Source organism: Castanea sativa, chromosome 9 (assembly GCF_040712315.1).
Source record: "Castanea sativa cultivar Marrone di Chiusa Pesio chromosome 9, ASM4071231v1".
Lineage (NCBI taxonomy): Eukaryota > Viridiplantae > Streptophyta > Magnoliopsida > Fagales > Fagaceae > Castanea > Castanea sativa.
In genome coordinates this window covers 2,509,303-2,525,437 of record NC_134021.1, presented here as the reverse complement: position 1 = coordinate 2,525,437, position 16,135 = coordinate 2,509,303, and the positions used below count along the sequence as shown (strand labels likewise).

General features: G+C 33.4%; 1 protein-coding gene across 1 annotated transcript; it reads left to right on the top strand.

Moving 5' to 3' along the window:
* Positions 1 to 5,902: 5,902 nt before the first annotated feature.
* LOC142610600 (phosphatidate phosphatase PAH1) lies at positions 5,903 to 13,909 on the top strand. The gene is made up of 11 exons (XM_075782449.1): positions 5,903 to 6,399; positions 6,762 to 8,494; positions 8,592 to 9,181; positions 9,287 to 9,360; positions 10,279 to 10,363; positions 11,672 to 11,758; positions 12,073 to 12,145; positions 12,961 to 13,004; positions 13,090 to 13,218; positions 13,300 to 13,398; positions 13,536 to 13,909. Exons 2-11 carry the CDS (start codon positions 6,976 to 6,978, stop codon positions 13,590 to 13,592), a joined length of 2,757 nt encoding a protein of 918 aa, XP_075638564.1. The 5' UTR covers positions 5,903 to 6,399; positions 6,762 to 6,975; the 3' UTR covers positions 13,593 to 13,909.
* Positions 13,910 to 16,135: the final 2,226 nt, after the last annotated feature.

The following is a 16,135-nucleotide window of genomic DNA, read 5'->3' as shown; positions in this document are numbered from 1 at the left end:
ACAAGAGTCAAGTTCTCATAAGAGAAACTTTAAGTCTACATCTAGTACCTCTCATGATCAAGAGTTGATGGAAGAGAGGAATGAGGTTGAGCCTAGAGGTAGTAAGAGGGCTAAAACATCAAAATCGTTTGGTCCGAATTTTCTAACTTATATGTTAGAAGATGAACCTCATAACTTTAAGGAAGCTATTTCTACACCTAAGGCGCTAATCTGGAAAGAAGCTGTCAATAGTGAGATTGAATCCATCTTACAAAATCATATATGGGAATTAGTGGATCTTCCATTAGGTTGTAAACCTCTAGGATATAAATGGTTATTCAAGAGGAAACTGAAAGCTGATGGATCTATTGACAAGTACAAGACAAGATTTGTTGTTAAGGGTTATAAACAAAAGGAATGTGTGAATTATTTTGACACATATTCACCTATTACAAGAATTACATCCATTCGGATGTTGATAGCTATTGCAGCGTTGCATAACCTTGAGATACATCAAATGAATGTAAAAACTGCATTCTTAAATGGTGAATTAAATGGAGAGATTTATATGGAACAACCAGAGGGTTCATTGTTCCTGGTCAAGAAAAAAAAGTGTACAAACTTATTAAATCTCTTTATGGACTAAAGCAAACTCCAAAACAATGGCATGAGAAATTTGCAGATTTCTTCATATATATATATATATATATATATATATACATATTATCTATTTATTGTTTTTGTCTACACATTTATTTGTGTTATTGTTTATTCTTAAATTTGTGTATTATTCCTTTTGCTTTATCACAAAAAGTAAATTGTTGAAATATATCCAACACTTAGGGCTTGTGGCTGAATTGACACATTTCTGTGCACTACGTATTGTATGGATATGATTCGAGTTGCAAGGTTAGCAACATATTATAATTATCTTTTTTTATTATTATTATTATTATTGTAATTGCATATTCATTTAATTGTATGTCAATATATTAATATGTTCATGCCTACCGTAAGCTTGACTTCTTTCAATTAGAAGCGATGCAAATGCTTTTGTTCTGTATAAAAACTCTATATCACAGGTAAAGGCCTACGTTGCAGATGATCCCTTCCTTCAAAAAGCTGACCGTTCAAATCAATGTCATAATTAATTAGGGCCGATCCAACTGGTAAGAGTTGACGTACCTTGTTTTATGGGACATTGTCACATTCTTTATTAAACACGCAAAAAATGCTATAAAACTGTCCAATGTGATGTAAGTTATCATTAAACGTTGAAAAGTTTTCCATCATTTGTCACGTGTTGCTATCTATCCAAAATGACCAAAACATCTCAATTTTTAAACAATAATAAAGAGAAATAGATTAGCATACTTCGTGGTCATATTTGACACACAAATGCTAACAACATAGAATAATGATAATAACTTTCATTAGACGGTGAAGTTATTACTCAACGTGACACATCACACAAGTTATAGTTGGAAATTAAAGCCACTATCATTTGTTTTCTTTATCAAAAGTGATAGAAGGAAGAATTGTTGATGTGTGTGATGATGTGAGTTTTAGCATTGAATTTTAACAAAATTGCCGGCATTGACTTTTGTGTTGACTTATTATTTTTTTATTTTTTATTTTTTGGTTTCTCACCGTGTTTCTTCGTAACTAGAGGCTAATTATTGTTCGCGTTGAGTGGGTCCACAGAAGGGTAAAACACTGGTCTAGAAAATTATTTTCAAAGTGCAGGTAGCAGGACTTGAGCTAAGGAGCACACCCAATCGAACCCAATACAAGCACCTTGAGACCGAGAGCCCAACCAACTCGACCAACCTTCAGTTATGTTAACTTATTATTACTGCTTACGAAAATTGACCAAAAATAGAAAATAAAAAATATATATATATAAGAAATTGGTTAGTACGCAATGTGATGGGGAGTAGTGTCAGATTTGAGAGCTGTTTTGTTGGACCCTGTCAGTTGATTTGAGAATTGGTTCTCCCTATGCTCTAGATGGAATAGATTTGAAGCATTTGGATTTATGTACAAGTTTGCCACCATGTGTTTTGTTAAAAATAGAAAATGAGCGTTGAAAACATCTTTTTGGTGCTCTTAAAAAAAACCTACCAGTCGTGCATAGTTATGTCCAGACATGATTTTTAAGGCCGGCATAGTTCTAAAAAGTGATGTATTTACTTTTCATTTTTTTATTCAAAATCTAAAATTAAATATATAAAAAATGACCAATTTTTACATGTAAGGGTGTTTGGTAAGTTATTTTGAATATAATTTTGGTCTAAAATTCATTTTATATGGTTTGAAATTGTTTTTTTTTTAAGTTACTTTTTTTCATTTACACGCACTCATATCAATCAAGTGGAGCCCTTTGCGTTTTTATAATACCTTCAGAATTGTCATTGTATTAATTTTCTATGAAAATGAAAACGCTAAAAAAGAATTGTGATTTTTCATATTCAAATCTAACTTTTAGGATACTGAAAATGAAAATTGAGTACAAATTCTTAAATCAAACAATTTTTTTTGTGGTGGGTTCTGCTGAAAACTAAAAATGAAAACAAAAAACACTACTATTATTTAGCTAATCAACTAAGCCCTAATTTTTTTTTTTTTTTTGAAAACACTCATGACTCAACCAAACAAAAATTTTAGTGAAACCCACAGTTTTTTGTTTTCAAGTGTTTGAAACACGTTTTAAAACTTTGAACCAAATAACACTAGCGTGCAATATAGCAAAATCTATCGGTTAGATTAAATGTAACTATCTCATATGATCATGTCACAATCTAATAGGAAAAGGAAAGGAATTGTGAAGTTGTTGCTAAATGTGACGTGAGTTACTAGTGAATGTAAACGGTCATTGTAATGTGACTTGTTATTGTCAAAAGTGGTTAAAGAATGAAGGGTTGCACATTCAATGCGATGAACTTTAATCTTCTAACTTTAGCAACAAAACAAAAAAAAAAAAGCTTTAATCTTCTAACAAAAAAGAGTCGTGCTGAATGAAAATGCTGTCATTACTTGTCGTTGTTAAAGTTGTTACTTGTTAATTACCATATTAAGTGATTAAAAAGGAAAGTAGACAAAAACCTAAATTTGTGTAAGGCAAAAAGAAGAAGTAACGTTGTCTTTTTTCTTTTTTTTTGATGGAAGTAACGTTGTGTCTTTACTCTTTATATATCTAGACAGACTTTATATGTATCTTTTATTTTTGTATATTGACCGATTAAATAGATAATTGGTGGTTTCCTCACAAAAAGAAAAAGAAAAAGAAAAAGATGATGGTTAGATCAACTATTTTGGATTATGCGGGTAGGAAGGATACTTAAAAAAAAAAAAAAAAACTTATAAAGAAGGATACATATATGAATATTGTATGAGGCTTTTGGTACAAGATAATTTATTAGAATTCTTGAGAATGTTTTCTCAAAAAAAAAAAAAAATTGAGAATAATTTTTTTTTTTTTTAATACAAGATAGAATTTCTACTCTAACCTAATATTTCTTAAGATTCTTATGTTTAGTTGTAAATTTTACACATCTTAGTTAATCCCACTTTTGTAGGGATGTTATATTTAAAATAAACTAATATTTTTTGTTTATCCAAAATACTCTCAATTTAGATGCTCAAATACCCTCAAATTCATCAGTTTCTAAGATTTAAATCATAGGGTTAGACATTAGGGATGGCAATGGGGCGGGGCGGGGTTGAAGGATGGGATCTTCGTCCCCGCCTCGCATGGTTTTGTCTTGCCTCATCCCCGCCCTGCCCCGCCCCATTTCGTAAAACTCTACTTTTTGTTAATTTGTCCTACAATTAGTACAATTTTTTTTAATGAAGCCTATTTCATTAATAAAAATATACTTGAAATTACAACTAAATTTATCTTATCAAATCAAATCAATTTTTAGAAAAAATGAATAATATATCCAAGCGTTTAACAAAAAAAAAAAACTCATAGTATAATACATAACAAAATAAAGGCAGAGAACCACATTAGGTAGAATAAAATAAGCTAATATTGATATGTTATTTAAATAGTAGAGTTTTAGGGTATGAAAAATTTACAATTATAACTGTTAGCAACTCGGGCGAGGCGGGGTGGGTCTAAAAAGTCTAAACCTATCCCCGTCCCATCACCTTTGCAGGGCGGGGAAAACCCGCTCGGGGCGAAGCGGGGATGGGGCGGGTTAAGTGGGGCGGTAGAAAATTGCCATCCTTAAGACATATAAAATTACTAATTTAAAAACTCCTAATTTTTAGCTAAATTAAAAAAAAAATTCTCCCAACATTTCTCTTTCACGTTAGTTGTCAAGTACTAATACAACTTCTTATTTTTGAAAAATAAATAAAATAAAACTACTTTTTTTTTCCACAATCGTACCATTTTTTTATATCACTAAACTGTTTTTTTTCCCCTCCTCCACATTTCTCTTTCATGTACTAATACAACTTCTTCTTCTTCTTAAAAAAAAAAAAATTGCTATGAGTAAAATATGTAAGCCCAAATAATAAAAAATAGAGGGCCTTATCACACGCATGAAGCACGTGGGACGAGGCTAGATTCTTTACTGGCTCCTCCTATTTGGTATTAAATTAGATTCTAAAATAAAATAAATTATTTTTATTGAAAAGACAATATATTATAATATGCCATGAAGAAAAAGAAATTTAAATTATTATTCTTTTATTATATGAAGTATTAGATTATTGTTTTACAATCTTAGTGAATTGACTTGATTGATTTTTTATATTATTTTTCTCATTATTTATTTGTTGAAAGATGCCGAAAAAAAGTGACTTCATATTTTGTTTATAAATATAAGTATATTTTGGAAATAACAAATAATTCTTAGAAGATTCTTAAGAATAAACCCTATATAGGAATCTAATCCTTCTTAGAATCTTATTAGATTCTTAATCAAACCAAAGTACCAAACATAAAAGGATCTTGTTAGCGGGTGCCTTTAGGGCATTTGTTAATGAACAATTTTAAGAGAGTTTTAATACCACTTTTATGGAAAATATATAAAACTAAAAAAGAAATAGTTACTTTTTTATTTTCCCATAAAAAACTTATAAATTTTTTTTCTAAACCAATACCCTTGAGAGAACTTCGGTCAGGAGCTAGTGTAAAGTGCTTTCTTTACGCCACCAATGAATAAGCGCCACATCATATTTCTATTGAAAACCCAATACACTCCAGCACACACAGTTAAACTCAAAATCCTCAAACACATATTCTGGATATGTGTTTGAGGATTTTGAGTTTAATTGAGTTATAACTGTGTGCTGGAGTGTATTGGGTTTTTATTATAAATATGATGTGGCATTTATTCATTGGTGGCGTAAAGAAGACTCTTTACACCAGCTCTTAACCGAAGGTTATCTCATACCCTTAACACATTCATTAACTTTTTCCAATGCAAAATTATTTAATTTTTAGGCATCACACGTTTCCAAAAATTTGATACGGAGTGACGTGGATTCTTCAAACCAAACGCTACCTTGTGCAATAAAAAGATACATATAAAATATTGATATTTGGATATTTATTTCCAATATTTGTATTTCAAAAAAGTGAAGGAGAGATTTGAGATTTGATATTTGTTTATAACAAAAAATCAATTGAAGTTTTAGTGTGATAATAAATAACAAGAAGCTGTAACTAAAACAAAAAGAAGAGAAAAAGAAAAAGGGTTGTTGGTTGGGTCAAAACAACCACAACTTTACCCATTGAAGGGACAACCAAAGTTACCAAACTCGAAACCAGGGTGTGGAGTTGACAACTCTGTTCTTGTTAAAACATAAAACTTCAGTTCCGAGGGTAAATTGGTCTTTAAATATTAGCCATCACAGTTCGTTCACTCCAAGGTCTTGTTACTTGTTTTAGTTCCTTTGTGTGTTCAATTCGAAGTCCAGAAGACATCGAAATTTCACACGGAAACTAAAAAAGCTACAAAATTCCCAAAACACCCTTCTCATCACTCAAAATTTACCTGTAACCTTAACAACTCGTTTCTGTAAATATAACAAAAAACAAAAGAAAAAACAGAGGACTAGTCTTAAGCAATTCAATCCCAGGAAAGGAATACCTATTTATTGCTTGGTCATGGAGGTTTCTCTGACTCTGTTGTCATTGTTTTGTTATCCAAACAAACCTCTCAAAAGTCCAAGCTACGAAGCCTCCAAGAAATTTTAACCAAGGAGGTTTGAAAAACCAAACAAAAACGTTTTTAATTAAAAATTCAACATAGATTTTGTAGAGAAATTACCAAGATTATATAGCAAGAGAAAGAAATATAAGAAAGAAAATCTTTTTTTTTTGTGCATTTGAGCTTTCAGATTGGTCTGTCTTCGGCTATATCCAAAAGGGTTTTCTTGGATTCCTGCAATTCTCAATCTGTAAGTTTCTTTAACCGCCTGAATGTCGTTATTTTGCTTTGAAAGCTTGTTCTCTCATTCTTTATTTTTTTCTTGAAGTTTTTGTTTTTAATTTTCTTTGAATGTTGGTGCTTATGCATTTGGTTGATGATAGTGCATAGAAATTATTCAAAGATTTGATTTTGCATTGAAGTTTTTTTAGTTTCTTTGCGCATGTATATCTCGTGGGGTTGAAATGGCTTTTGGGTCAGTTCAAGTTTTTATTTTCTTTGCCCTTAATTTCTCAGTGATCAAATGGGCATTGATATCAACTTAGTGATGTATTTTTATTTGTTAAAAGTGATCAATTTGATGGTACTTATTTTATCTTGCATGTTATGCAGTGTCATTGAAGTGGGAGAATCATAATCAAGAAGAAGAAAAAAAAAAAAAAGAATCCAAGAAATTCTGAAATATATTGCATTCTTGGTTGGAGAGGAAATAATTTATGTTCAATTGGTTGAAGTTTTTTCTTTTATTGAAAGGAGAGGAAGATTTAATTTTGTAATCTAATTGGGGTTTCCTAAAATCTTGAGGGTTTGAAAGTTGGTTGACCAGATGAATGTGGTGGGTAGAGTTGGGAGCTTAATTTCCCAAGGTGTTTACTCTGTTGCCACCCCTTTTCATCCCTTTGGTGGGGCCGTTGATGTGATTGTTGTTCAGCAGCAGGATGGCACATTCAGAAGCACGCCTTGGTATGTCCGGTTTGGTAAGTTTCAGGGAGTTCTGAAAGGTGCTGAGAAGATTGTCCGCATCAGTGTCAATGGCGTCGAAGCCAATTTCCACATGTATCTTGATAATTCAGGGGAGGCATATTTTGTAAAGGAGGTTGATGCTGGTAAAGGAGTTGAGACAAATGGGGTTGTAAAGGACTCTGATACTTTGGAAGTTACAGGAGGGGATAGTAGTGTAGGTGATATTAGAAAAGATAGCAGTAATGATAACATTAGTGACATTCATAGACTTGAACATTGTGTCTCTGATCCAGGGGTGGTCCGATTGCAAGATGAATCTGATTCCATGCTTGCGAACCGAATTGAGAGGGTAGAATCTGATGTTGAGCGAAGGTTTTATGACTTCCAGGATGAGCAATCCTCTTTAGATGGAACAGTTGAGTTTCCAGAGTATGGACCAAATCAATTTGAGGGTTTAGATAGTGATAATTTTGTGGAACCCCAGAATTTGGATTCAGAAGTGATCTTGGTGAGTGTGGATGGTCATGTACTAACAGCCCCCATCTCAGCATCAGAGCAGGATACAGAGAATGTGCAATTAAGCACCACAGCCCAATTTCATCTGGGCCCCGGTGAAGGGGCAGAATTTTGTGATGAGGAGTATAGTTCAGTTGAAAATGTTTGGGCTACTGATTATATTAGTGAGCAGACTACATCTACAGCTAATGTTGCATCTGGTGACGTTTGCAGCATTAGTATTGATGACAATGCTTCTGGGCACCAACTGGAAGTTTGTGAAGGAGAGGAGGAGCATGTCTGTCAATCTCAAGAAGCTCTGAACACTTCAGATCAGGGAGCAGAGGTTCACATCCAGAGTGATTCAGAATTGGTGTCTGCCAGTATCAAGAGGAAGGATATTTATATGAGCTGTTTGGACTTGGAGCTACCAGAATTGACCAAACAAGTTGTGAATGCCAATTTAAAAGGTGTTGTTTCCTCATTGGACACTCAAATTTCACAAGAGATATTGCAAAAGAGTTCTCCCATTGTTGGTGAAGATGAAGATGGGGCTGTTGTTGAATCTAGAAAGGATGATGGTCTATCTGCCTCCCGTAGTTCCAGTTCTCCTGCTAAGGAGACATCTCCATTTGTGCAAGTTGGATTCGAACCAATTGATGAAAATTCATACAGTGCAGAACACGAGTGTTCCGACAGCAAATCCGTTCATTTTGTTAGTAATGGTTCAGAATCCGAGGACGAAAAATTTACCGCATCAGCAGCAGTTGAAGAGATAGATAATAGTCCAAAAAGTCCTGCACCTGGTGATGAAGGCAGTAAAAGTGAGCTATTGGGATCTCAAACAGCATCTTCCAGTGAAGGAATACACACTCACTCTAACATAAGTAAGGACCACTAAGGGGCATTTATTATAATTATGGGCTCTCCTGTTGTTGATCTTATAGAGTGTTTATCTTATTCTATCCGTCTTATGGTTTGCAGGGTTTGAGATCTCACTCTGTAGGAAGGAACTTCGTCCAGGTATGGGCTTAGGTGCTGCTGCCGAATCCTTTGATGCACATCGCATATCTGCAGAGGAGTTTAAAAACTCTGCACCATCAATCATTAAAAATGAGAATCTAATCATCAGAGTTAGAGAGAGGTACTTGCCATGGGAAACAGCTGCTCCCCTGGTTCTTGGAATGGCTGCATTTGGTTTAGATTTACCTTTTGAGCCCAAAGATGCGATTCCTGTGGAACAAGATGGCACACCACAGCCCAGGGATGATGATTCTGGACATGCTACTTCATCAGGACGCAGATGGAGGCTCTGGCCTATTCCATTTAGAAGAGTCAAAACAAATGAGCATGCTAGTAGCAATTCATCGACTGAGGAGATCTTTGTTGATTCTGAGTCTAGTATTTCACATTTGGGATCAACTATGACATCACATGATGGCAATGATTCCCCTCGCAATCCATACGTAAGGACCAATGTTCCCACTAATGAGCAGATAGCATCTTTGAATCTGAAAGACGGTCAAAATAAGATAACTTTCAGTTTCTCTACCAGGGTTCTTGGAAATCAACAGGTTTGTCAATTATCTAGTACTAAAATCTTCCAATATGCAAGTGATAACCAATAGAATTGGATTTTTTGCATATTTTAACAGCTAAGCCACTTTTAATTTTACCAGGTTGATGCTCATATTTACTTGTGGAAGTGGAATGCGAGAATCGTAATTTCAGATGTTGATGGAACAATTACTAAGTAAGGCTATATAATCTTATGCTTGTCACTGGAGCTTGCTAAAAATTAGTGCTGCTATATTATAATGTTCTTTGTCCTGTCTACTTTTTCTTTTTCTTTTGTGTTGGACATAATTTTATAAGATGACCTAACCAAATGCCAGACCATAGCTACTGTATGCACGATTCTTTTAAACTTTTTAGTATGTGTACATATCTTTAGCAGGAGCTTCTCCTGAATGGTCTTCCAATTTTATGGTTTTATTGATGTTATTCTCATTTTTTTTGTTTTTGGAATGTAACTAACTTTTAAAAAAAAGTAAAGACAAAGAAAACGTTGAGGTTTGACAGAAAGGTATATTTGTCATGTACATGTTGTTCCATGTGCTGACACAGGCAATCAACAATTCAATACAAAATATATATATTTTTTTAACTTTTTACTTTTATCCATAATGGCATATTTTGTGATGCAATTTAGTGCACTTATGGACGCCTTCCACAACCAAAATCACTTTTAAGCAGGACATGTTATGGTTCTTGCTGATAGGATAACAAGCGTCTTGATGGTTTTGTAAACTATTTCATGGAAATGGTCCTTTTCATTTTGTTTATCGCCAGGTCGCTTAGGCCTTATTATGATTGAAGTTGGAACATTACACATATCTAGTGATAGGGGAGATAAACATTAGAAGTATGGTATTAAGTAAATGACAGTGGAAGTGTGGAACTAATGACTTATCAGCTAAAAATGAAAAAAAAAAAAAAAAAAAAATTTCTAACGGAAAGAATAAACTCTTCATCCATAATGAGCTTTATTTTTAATGCAACTATGAGCATTGTTGTTGCCAAAATTGATTAACTTATGTCTTCCAATTAACTATTTTGTATGACATGTGCATTACCTTGATCTTCTTATTTATTTTTTCTTCCTTTCCAGGTCTGATGTTTTAGGTCAGTTCATGCCTTTAGTTGGAAGGGATTGGACGCAATCTGGAGTTGCTAGACTTTTCTCTGCAATTAAGGTATGCCTTTTTTGAAACTTAATAACCTTCTCAAATCGTCATTTGATTTGTGTTTATTCCTCAGTCCTTAAGGTTGTGTTTGAATGTGAGGATTTATAATCAAGAGATTTGAAAAACAATTGCTAGTATAAGTTGCTTGATAATAATTTGACAAGACAAGATGATTTGAGCTTTGAAGAACCTAATTGTTTCAAATCCGCATATTATTAAAGCTCAAATCCATCCACAAATTTCATCAATATAGTCATTTATATTAAAAATTGAAATCCAAATCTTTCTTTTTAAATAACTCAATCTAAGTGAACCATTAATACTACTGAAGTTTGAGAAGCCAATTTGATAAAAAGAAATTGTTGACTTTGGAAAACAAGGGGAGATTTTATGATCTGATATATGAGTCCAAATGTACTTTGCAGGATAAGAGTTATTTGATTTAACCTTGGGCAAGGGTTTAGCTATGGTGCCATTTATGGTGCCATTTAGGTGGTAGAGTGGAGACAATATTTGAACTTAGAATCACTTGTTCTCTTTCCATGATAAACTACCACTTGTACTAATAGCTTTAGGAAAGGATAAATGTAATCATTTAACCAATATTCTAACTAATTTATTCTTTCCCCCATTCTATATTATTTAAAGTCATACTCTCTGTTATTTCCTTATTTTACAATTTACATGTTATTTTTTTTACTATTTCTACTAATGTTATTTTTGGTCTTTCTTTATTTGAATCAATATAATCATATTGTTAAATTATCGATTCTTCTAAAAGCTTAAGTTGTTAAAATGGGAGATAGAGTGGAAACAAGGATCGAACTTTGGATCAAGATCTCCTATTCTAATACTATGTTAATTACTGATTCTCCCAAAAGTTTAAACTGTTTAGAAATAATGAATTTATTCATTTAACCATAACTTTAACACATTTTTTCTTTTTTAATTTTTCTGTGGAAATGTTAATTACTGATTTCCTAGTTTTGTTAGATCATTGCAAAATTAATGCGAAACATGGCATTACCATCTTAGTTCCTGCTTCATAGAAGTACGTAAAGTAATAATAACTTTTGGAAGTATTTGCTTTCTTTTGAGTTTGGGGCATTACTATCTTAGCTCCTGTTTTATAGAAGTATGTAAAGTAATAAATCACTTTTGGAAGTATTTGCTTTCTTTGGAGTTTGGTTTGAATGATAAAGGTTATCGAGCGGTGTGGTTGTTGATTTAATGCCTTCAACTATTCCCCCCCTTCCCCCTGATAAAGATATGGCATTCTTATATATGTTGATATCTAACTGTTTTTATTTATAACAGGAGAATGGATATCAGCTACTGTTTCTGAGTGCACGGGCAATTGTTCAGGCATATCTAACTAGAAGTTTTTTACTCAATCTGAAGCAGGTACCAAAATAAAATGGTTTTTGGTTGACTAGCTCCCTAATTGGTTGAAAATGGAACCAATCTGTGAGATTTTATACCTTAATGAAAGCTTTAGCATTGAAAAATAAGAGTTGCTAGTATCATGGCAGCAGCTTTAGTGTTGCCTTCTAGTTTCTTTGAAGGGTTTAGGTCCTGATCTAGCACCTAAAGAATTGATTCCTGTATTATCTGTGTCGTGTATTTGGCTCCCTGGATCATATCATGGGCCATAATGATGCAGCTATGGTGCTGATAGAATTGTAATAGCTGAAGTGACAACTTTTTTGTACATGCAGGATGGAAAAACTTTACCAAATGGACCTATTGTTATTTCACCTGATGGATTATTTCCCTCATTGTACCGAGAAGGTGAGATTTTTTTTCTTCCCATCCTTGAGAAATTATTTAATATCAGTAACTCAAATGGTGTCTCCTTCATCCTTCCTTTGTAAGAGCAAGGTGGAGGGTGAGGTCATGGGTTCAAGACCACTACTAGGTTTGCATGTAACTTACCAATTAAAAAAAAGAAAGTAATTTGCAGGAAATACTTTAACTTGCATCAAGTTCATGGTACAGTTGCCTATAGTGCCAACACTGTAAGGGTAGACTCACTGATTGCTCTCTAGCAAATTTGATTTCTGTCAGAATGATTAGTGGTTCTAGTGATTTTTATACTGCTAACAATATGCTTAAAAAATTGTTCCCTCATCCAGCCAGGAGGAAAAAGCGCATAGTAATATGGCAATTATAACACTCAAATATGCAAATCTAAATGTTTGGATTTCTCTATAGAGTAAATAAATTTGAGTTAAAACTAGCTTCTAATGAATTTAACAAAACATCGAACACGGTAACTGAAATAGTTTTACCGTAGCCTTTAGTTCACCTTTGATGTATGATGAGGCTAGTTGCATGCTCTAATGAATGGGGGTATGCAAGCTTATAAATACTGCCTAGGTTTGTTGTTTGCATGTAAGTTCTTGTTCAAATGGCTCTTCCTCATCCCATGAGAAGGGTGAGGCTGTGAGTTAAATTATTAGGTGTGTGTGTTACTTACCAATATATATATATATATATATAGAGAGAGAGAGAGAGAGAGAGAGAGAGAGAGAGAGAGAGGTTTTCTTGTTGCTTACTTGGCATGCCTTATTGACCAGTTTTTTTTGTCCATTTTTTTATGTTAGTAATAAGAAGAGCACCTCATGAATTCAAGATTGCATGTCTAGAGGTAAATAACAAAACTCAAACCTCATTACTGGATGCTTATTTAGAAATGTTACTAAGCATATATGGTATAATATCATATTTTGCAGGATATTAGAAAACTCTTCCCTTCTGATTACAATCCATTTTATGCGGGATTTGGAAATAGGGACACAGATGAACTCAGTTATAAGAAAATGGGGATTCCTAAAGGGAAAATATTTATTATCAACCCTAAGGTATTTATCCCCAACTTATGTTTTTCACTATTCAGTTTCAGTAATATTCTGGTTCACTAGACAGTTTGTATAAACTGGCAGGGCGAGGTGGCCACTAGTCATCGCATTGATGTGAAGTCATACACGTCTCTACACACTCTTGTCAACGATATGTTCCCTCCAACTTCGTTGGTTGAGCAGGTAAGATACCTGGCCTTAGATTAAAACGGGGGAAGGGTGTGGGTGCAAAAAAAAAAAAAAAAAACTGAAGAGACATGTCATTCCTATTTCTTTCATGAATATCTTCATGACAACTTTGATTATAAATAACTGCGCAGGAAGATTATAACGCATGGAATTTTTGGAAGGTGCCATTGCCAGACATTGCTTTGTAGGACCAATATATCAGTGGCTAGGGTAACCAACAAAATATGGGTGCACTAAACATTCTTCTTGTTTGGCTGTTTGCCCTGGCTTTATGCTGGCATTAATGCTTCTGGGTTCATTGGTGGCTTATCTGCACAAGCAGTTGGGTTTTACTGGAAGTTTTGAGTATTTGATGGGTCATAAGATCTCTTACTGAATAAAATTTCTAGTGATATTTAGGCCTCCCCCTTGTATCCATAATTTCAGCTTTGTTTCTTTGGAATTTGTATGATGTATTGACACTCACAATTCATTAAATGAACATGTATCCAAAGATTCATAGCAAGCTGTGTGTACTTCTCGCCTATCCCATATCTTACATGATGAGCAGGTAGTTTTGTAGAAGCTTTCATGCTTGCATCTAGTGATTTCATGGAAGCCATTGCTGCATCATGATGGTCCTAGCACAGTGATGATTTATTTACTAGGTATGCGGGGAAATGTTGTGGACCTTTGTAAAAAGTAAAGCAATAGTTCATGTCACATGAATTTTTTTTCCTTAAATGAAAAATATCTTCTTCTATTCCATCGTGACACTATGTACAAGCTATTGCTATGAAAAGTACTGAAATTACTGTAATGTCAAGAACAAATTAGCTCAAAGATTAAAAAAATGAAAAAAAGAGAAGAAGTGTGTATGTATCACTTCCAAACCGGAAATATAGAAATCATACTCTCCTAATCAATGAGAGAAAACATACATGGATGTCTTGGGATATTTAAATTTATTGGATATAAAACTTATAATCAGGTGAATCTATAAGGATTTTGAAAAAGACCGTTTTAACTTAATGGGATTTGTGGGTGACAGTTAACTCAATTGGTAAAGTTTCTGATTGTTGAATAAGAGATCTATGGTTCGATTCTCTCATGCACCAAAAACTGATTAAAGTTAAAACTAAAACTTTTTCAAAAAAAGAAAATAGAAAATTAATGGGGTTTGATACATGAATATGTGAATAATAAACTTATAAAAAAAAGTGAATAATAAGTTAGCTAAAATAGAAAAATTAAGAATTTTAACTTGAATTTGACTAAAACTTTACTGTACTTGATAAAATGCACTAAGGCCCATATCAATGCGAGCCCCATTGTAAGTTTTTCCCTTACTAACAAATAGGGAAGGTTATGGGGGGTGGGGTGAGGTCAAATCATTGGTGCTTACTGCTTATATATCCTGAATTTTAATAATGGAAACAAAATTTTTACCAAGCAATAATACTCAATAATTAATATATATATATATATATATATATATATATATGTGTGTGTGTGTGTGTGTAAGAGCTGAAAATAGCCCAAGGCCCACTTAGAATTGTGGTGTTATGTATTTATGGCCCAATAAAATTAATTTGTTAGAGGGTAGGTTTTCAAGGTCAACTTCAATGCGTTACTGTGATCCAAATATGGAATCACTAGAGTTAAGGCTTATAAAGTAATAAAGAAATGCACAGAATAAGGATAAAACACTTCCATGGATTTGGTTGAGGAGGTAATATTCACAAAATATTTGCTTAAGTGCTTAATATAAGGTGACACTTTTTCACTTCTAATCCTTCTCCCATGATTCAACCCCTTCCTGAAGGGATTCTTTTCCTTTATATAGTCCCTCTTATTGCATCTAAGCCCTCAACTTGTACGTCTCAAGGTAGTAATTTGGATGCTTGTCCCATCAGGACTTTGCTAGAGGTGATAGAATGTGTTGTGAACTGTGAGATTATTGTTCAGATGTCATTTCTTTATTAATGCGGTTAGCTGAGTTGGTGCAGAACTTTGAATACAGAGGTGATGACTACTTTACCCATATATTTCTTTTCTTCTTTACTTGCACCTCTCTAGTGTCTTCCACGGTGTCTTATTTTTTGGTGCAAGTAGTCAGCTGAAGAATTCCCAAGGAGCACTTGTTCCTCGGGCTCCTCAGACGAGGGGTCTTTATGCTTTTCCCTCCTCGGGCCTTTGTCCATGTGTGTATATATAGTTTTCAATGCTAAAATTTGTCTGAAGTTCGTTTTTCATTCTTAACTTAAAAAAAAAAAAAAATTGTCCTCAAACTATTGAAAATATTATTCTTAATTTTTATCAAAATTTTGTCAATAAAATATAGAAGAAAGTATGGATAAACAAACTATATTTTTTAAACAATTCACATAACTAGCAAGTAATTCATGTACTTCAAAGTAATTCACTTGTCACATATTTGGATAAAGAGTGAGGCTTAGGTCCAGTGCATGTAGTGCACTGGATCCATTAAGATGATGACATATGTTAAAAAATGAACACATATTATAATCTCAACAGGTCTAGTACAACTGGACATTGGATCCAAACCTCACCCTTGAACAAAAATGATTAGATAACATAAAAAACAGTAAAAGTCTTATCCAAACAGTAAAAGGAATGGGCTTATCAAAATTTCTTGTGTTTGGGAAAAAAGAGTTAGAAAATGGGCCTGTAACGTAATTGGACTAGGCTTTAGACTAGAAGGTCCATTTCTGATTTCTTCATAAAATTT

Bases quoted from the DNA above. Each gene is read 5' to 3' on its own strand.
- LOC142610600 (XM_075782449.1), top strand. From the start codon at position 6,976: ATGAATGTGGTGGGTAGAGTTGGGAGCTTAATTTCCCAAGGTGTTTAC. The intron at 8,495-8,591 runs GTAAGGACCACT...TATGGTTTGCAG, and splicing joins ACACACTCACTCTAACATAA to GGTTTGAGATCTCACTCTGT. The intron at 12,146-12,960 runs GTGAGATTTTTT...TTTTTATGTTAG, and splicing joins TCCCTCATTGTACCGAGAAG to TAATAAGAAGAGCACCTCAT.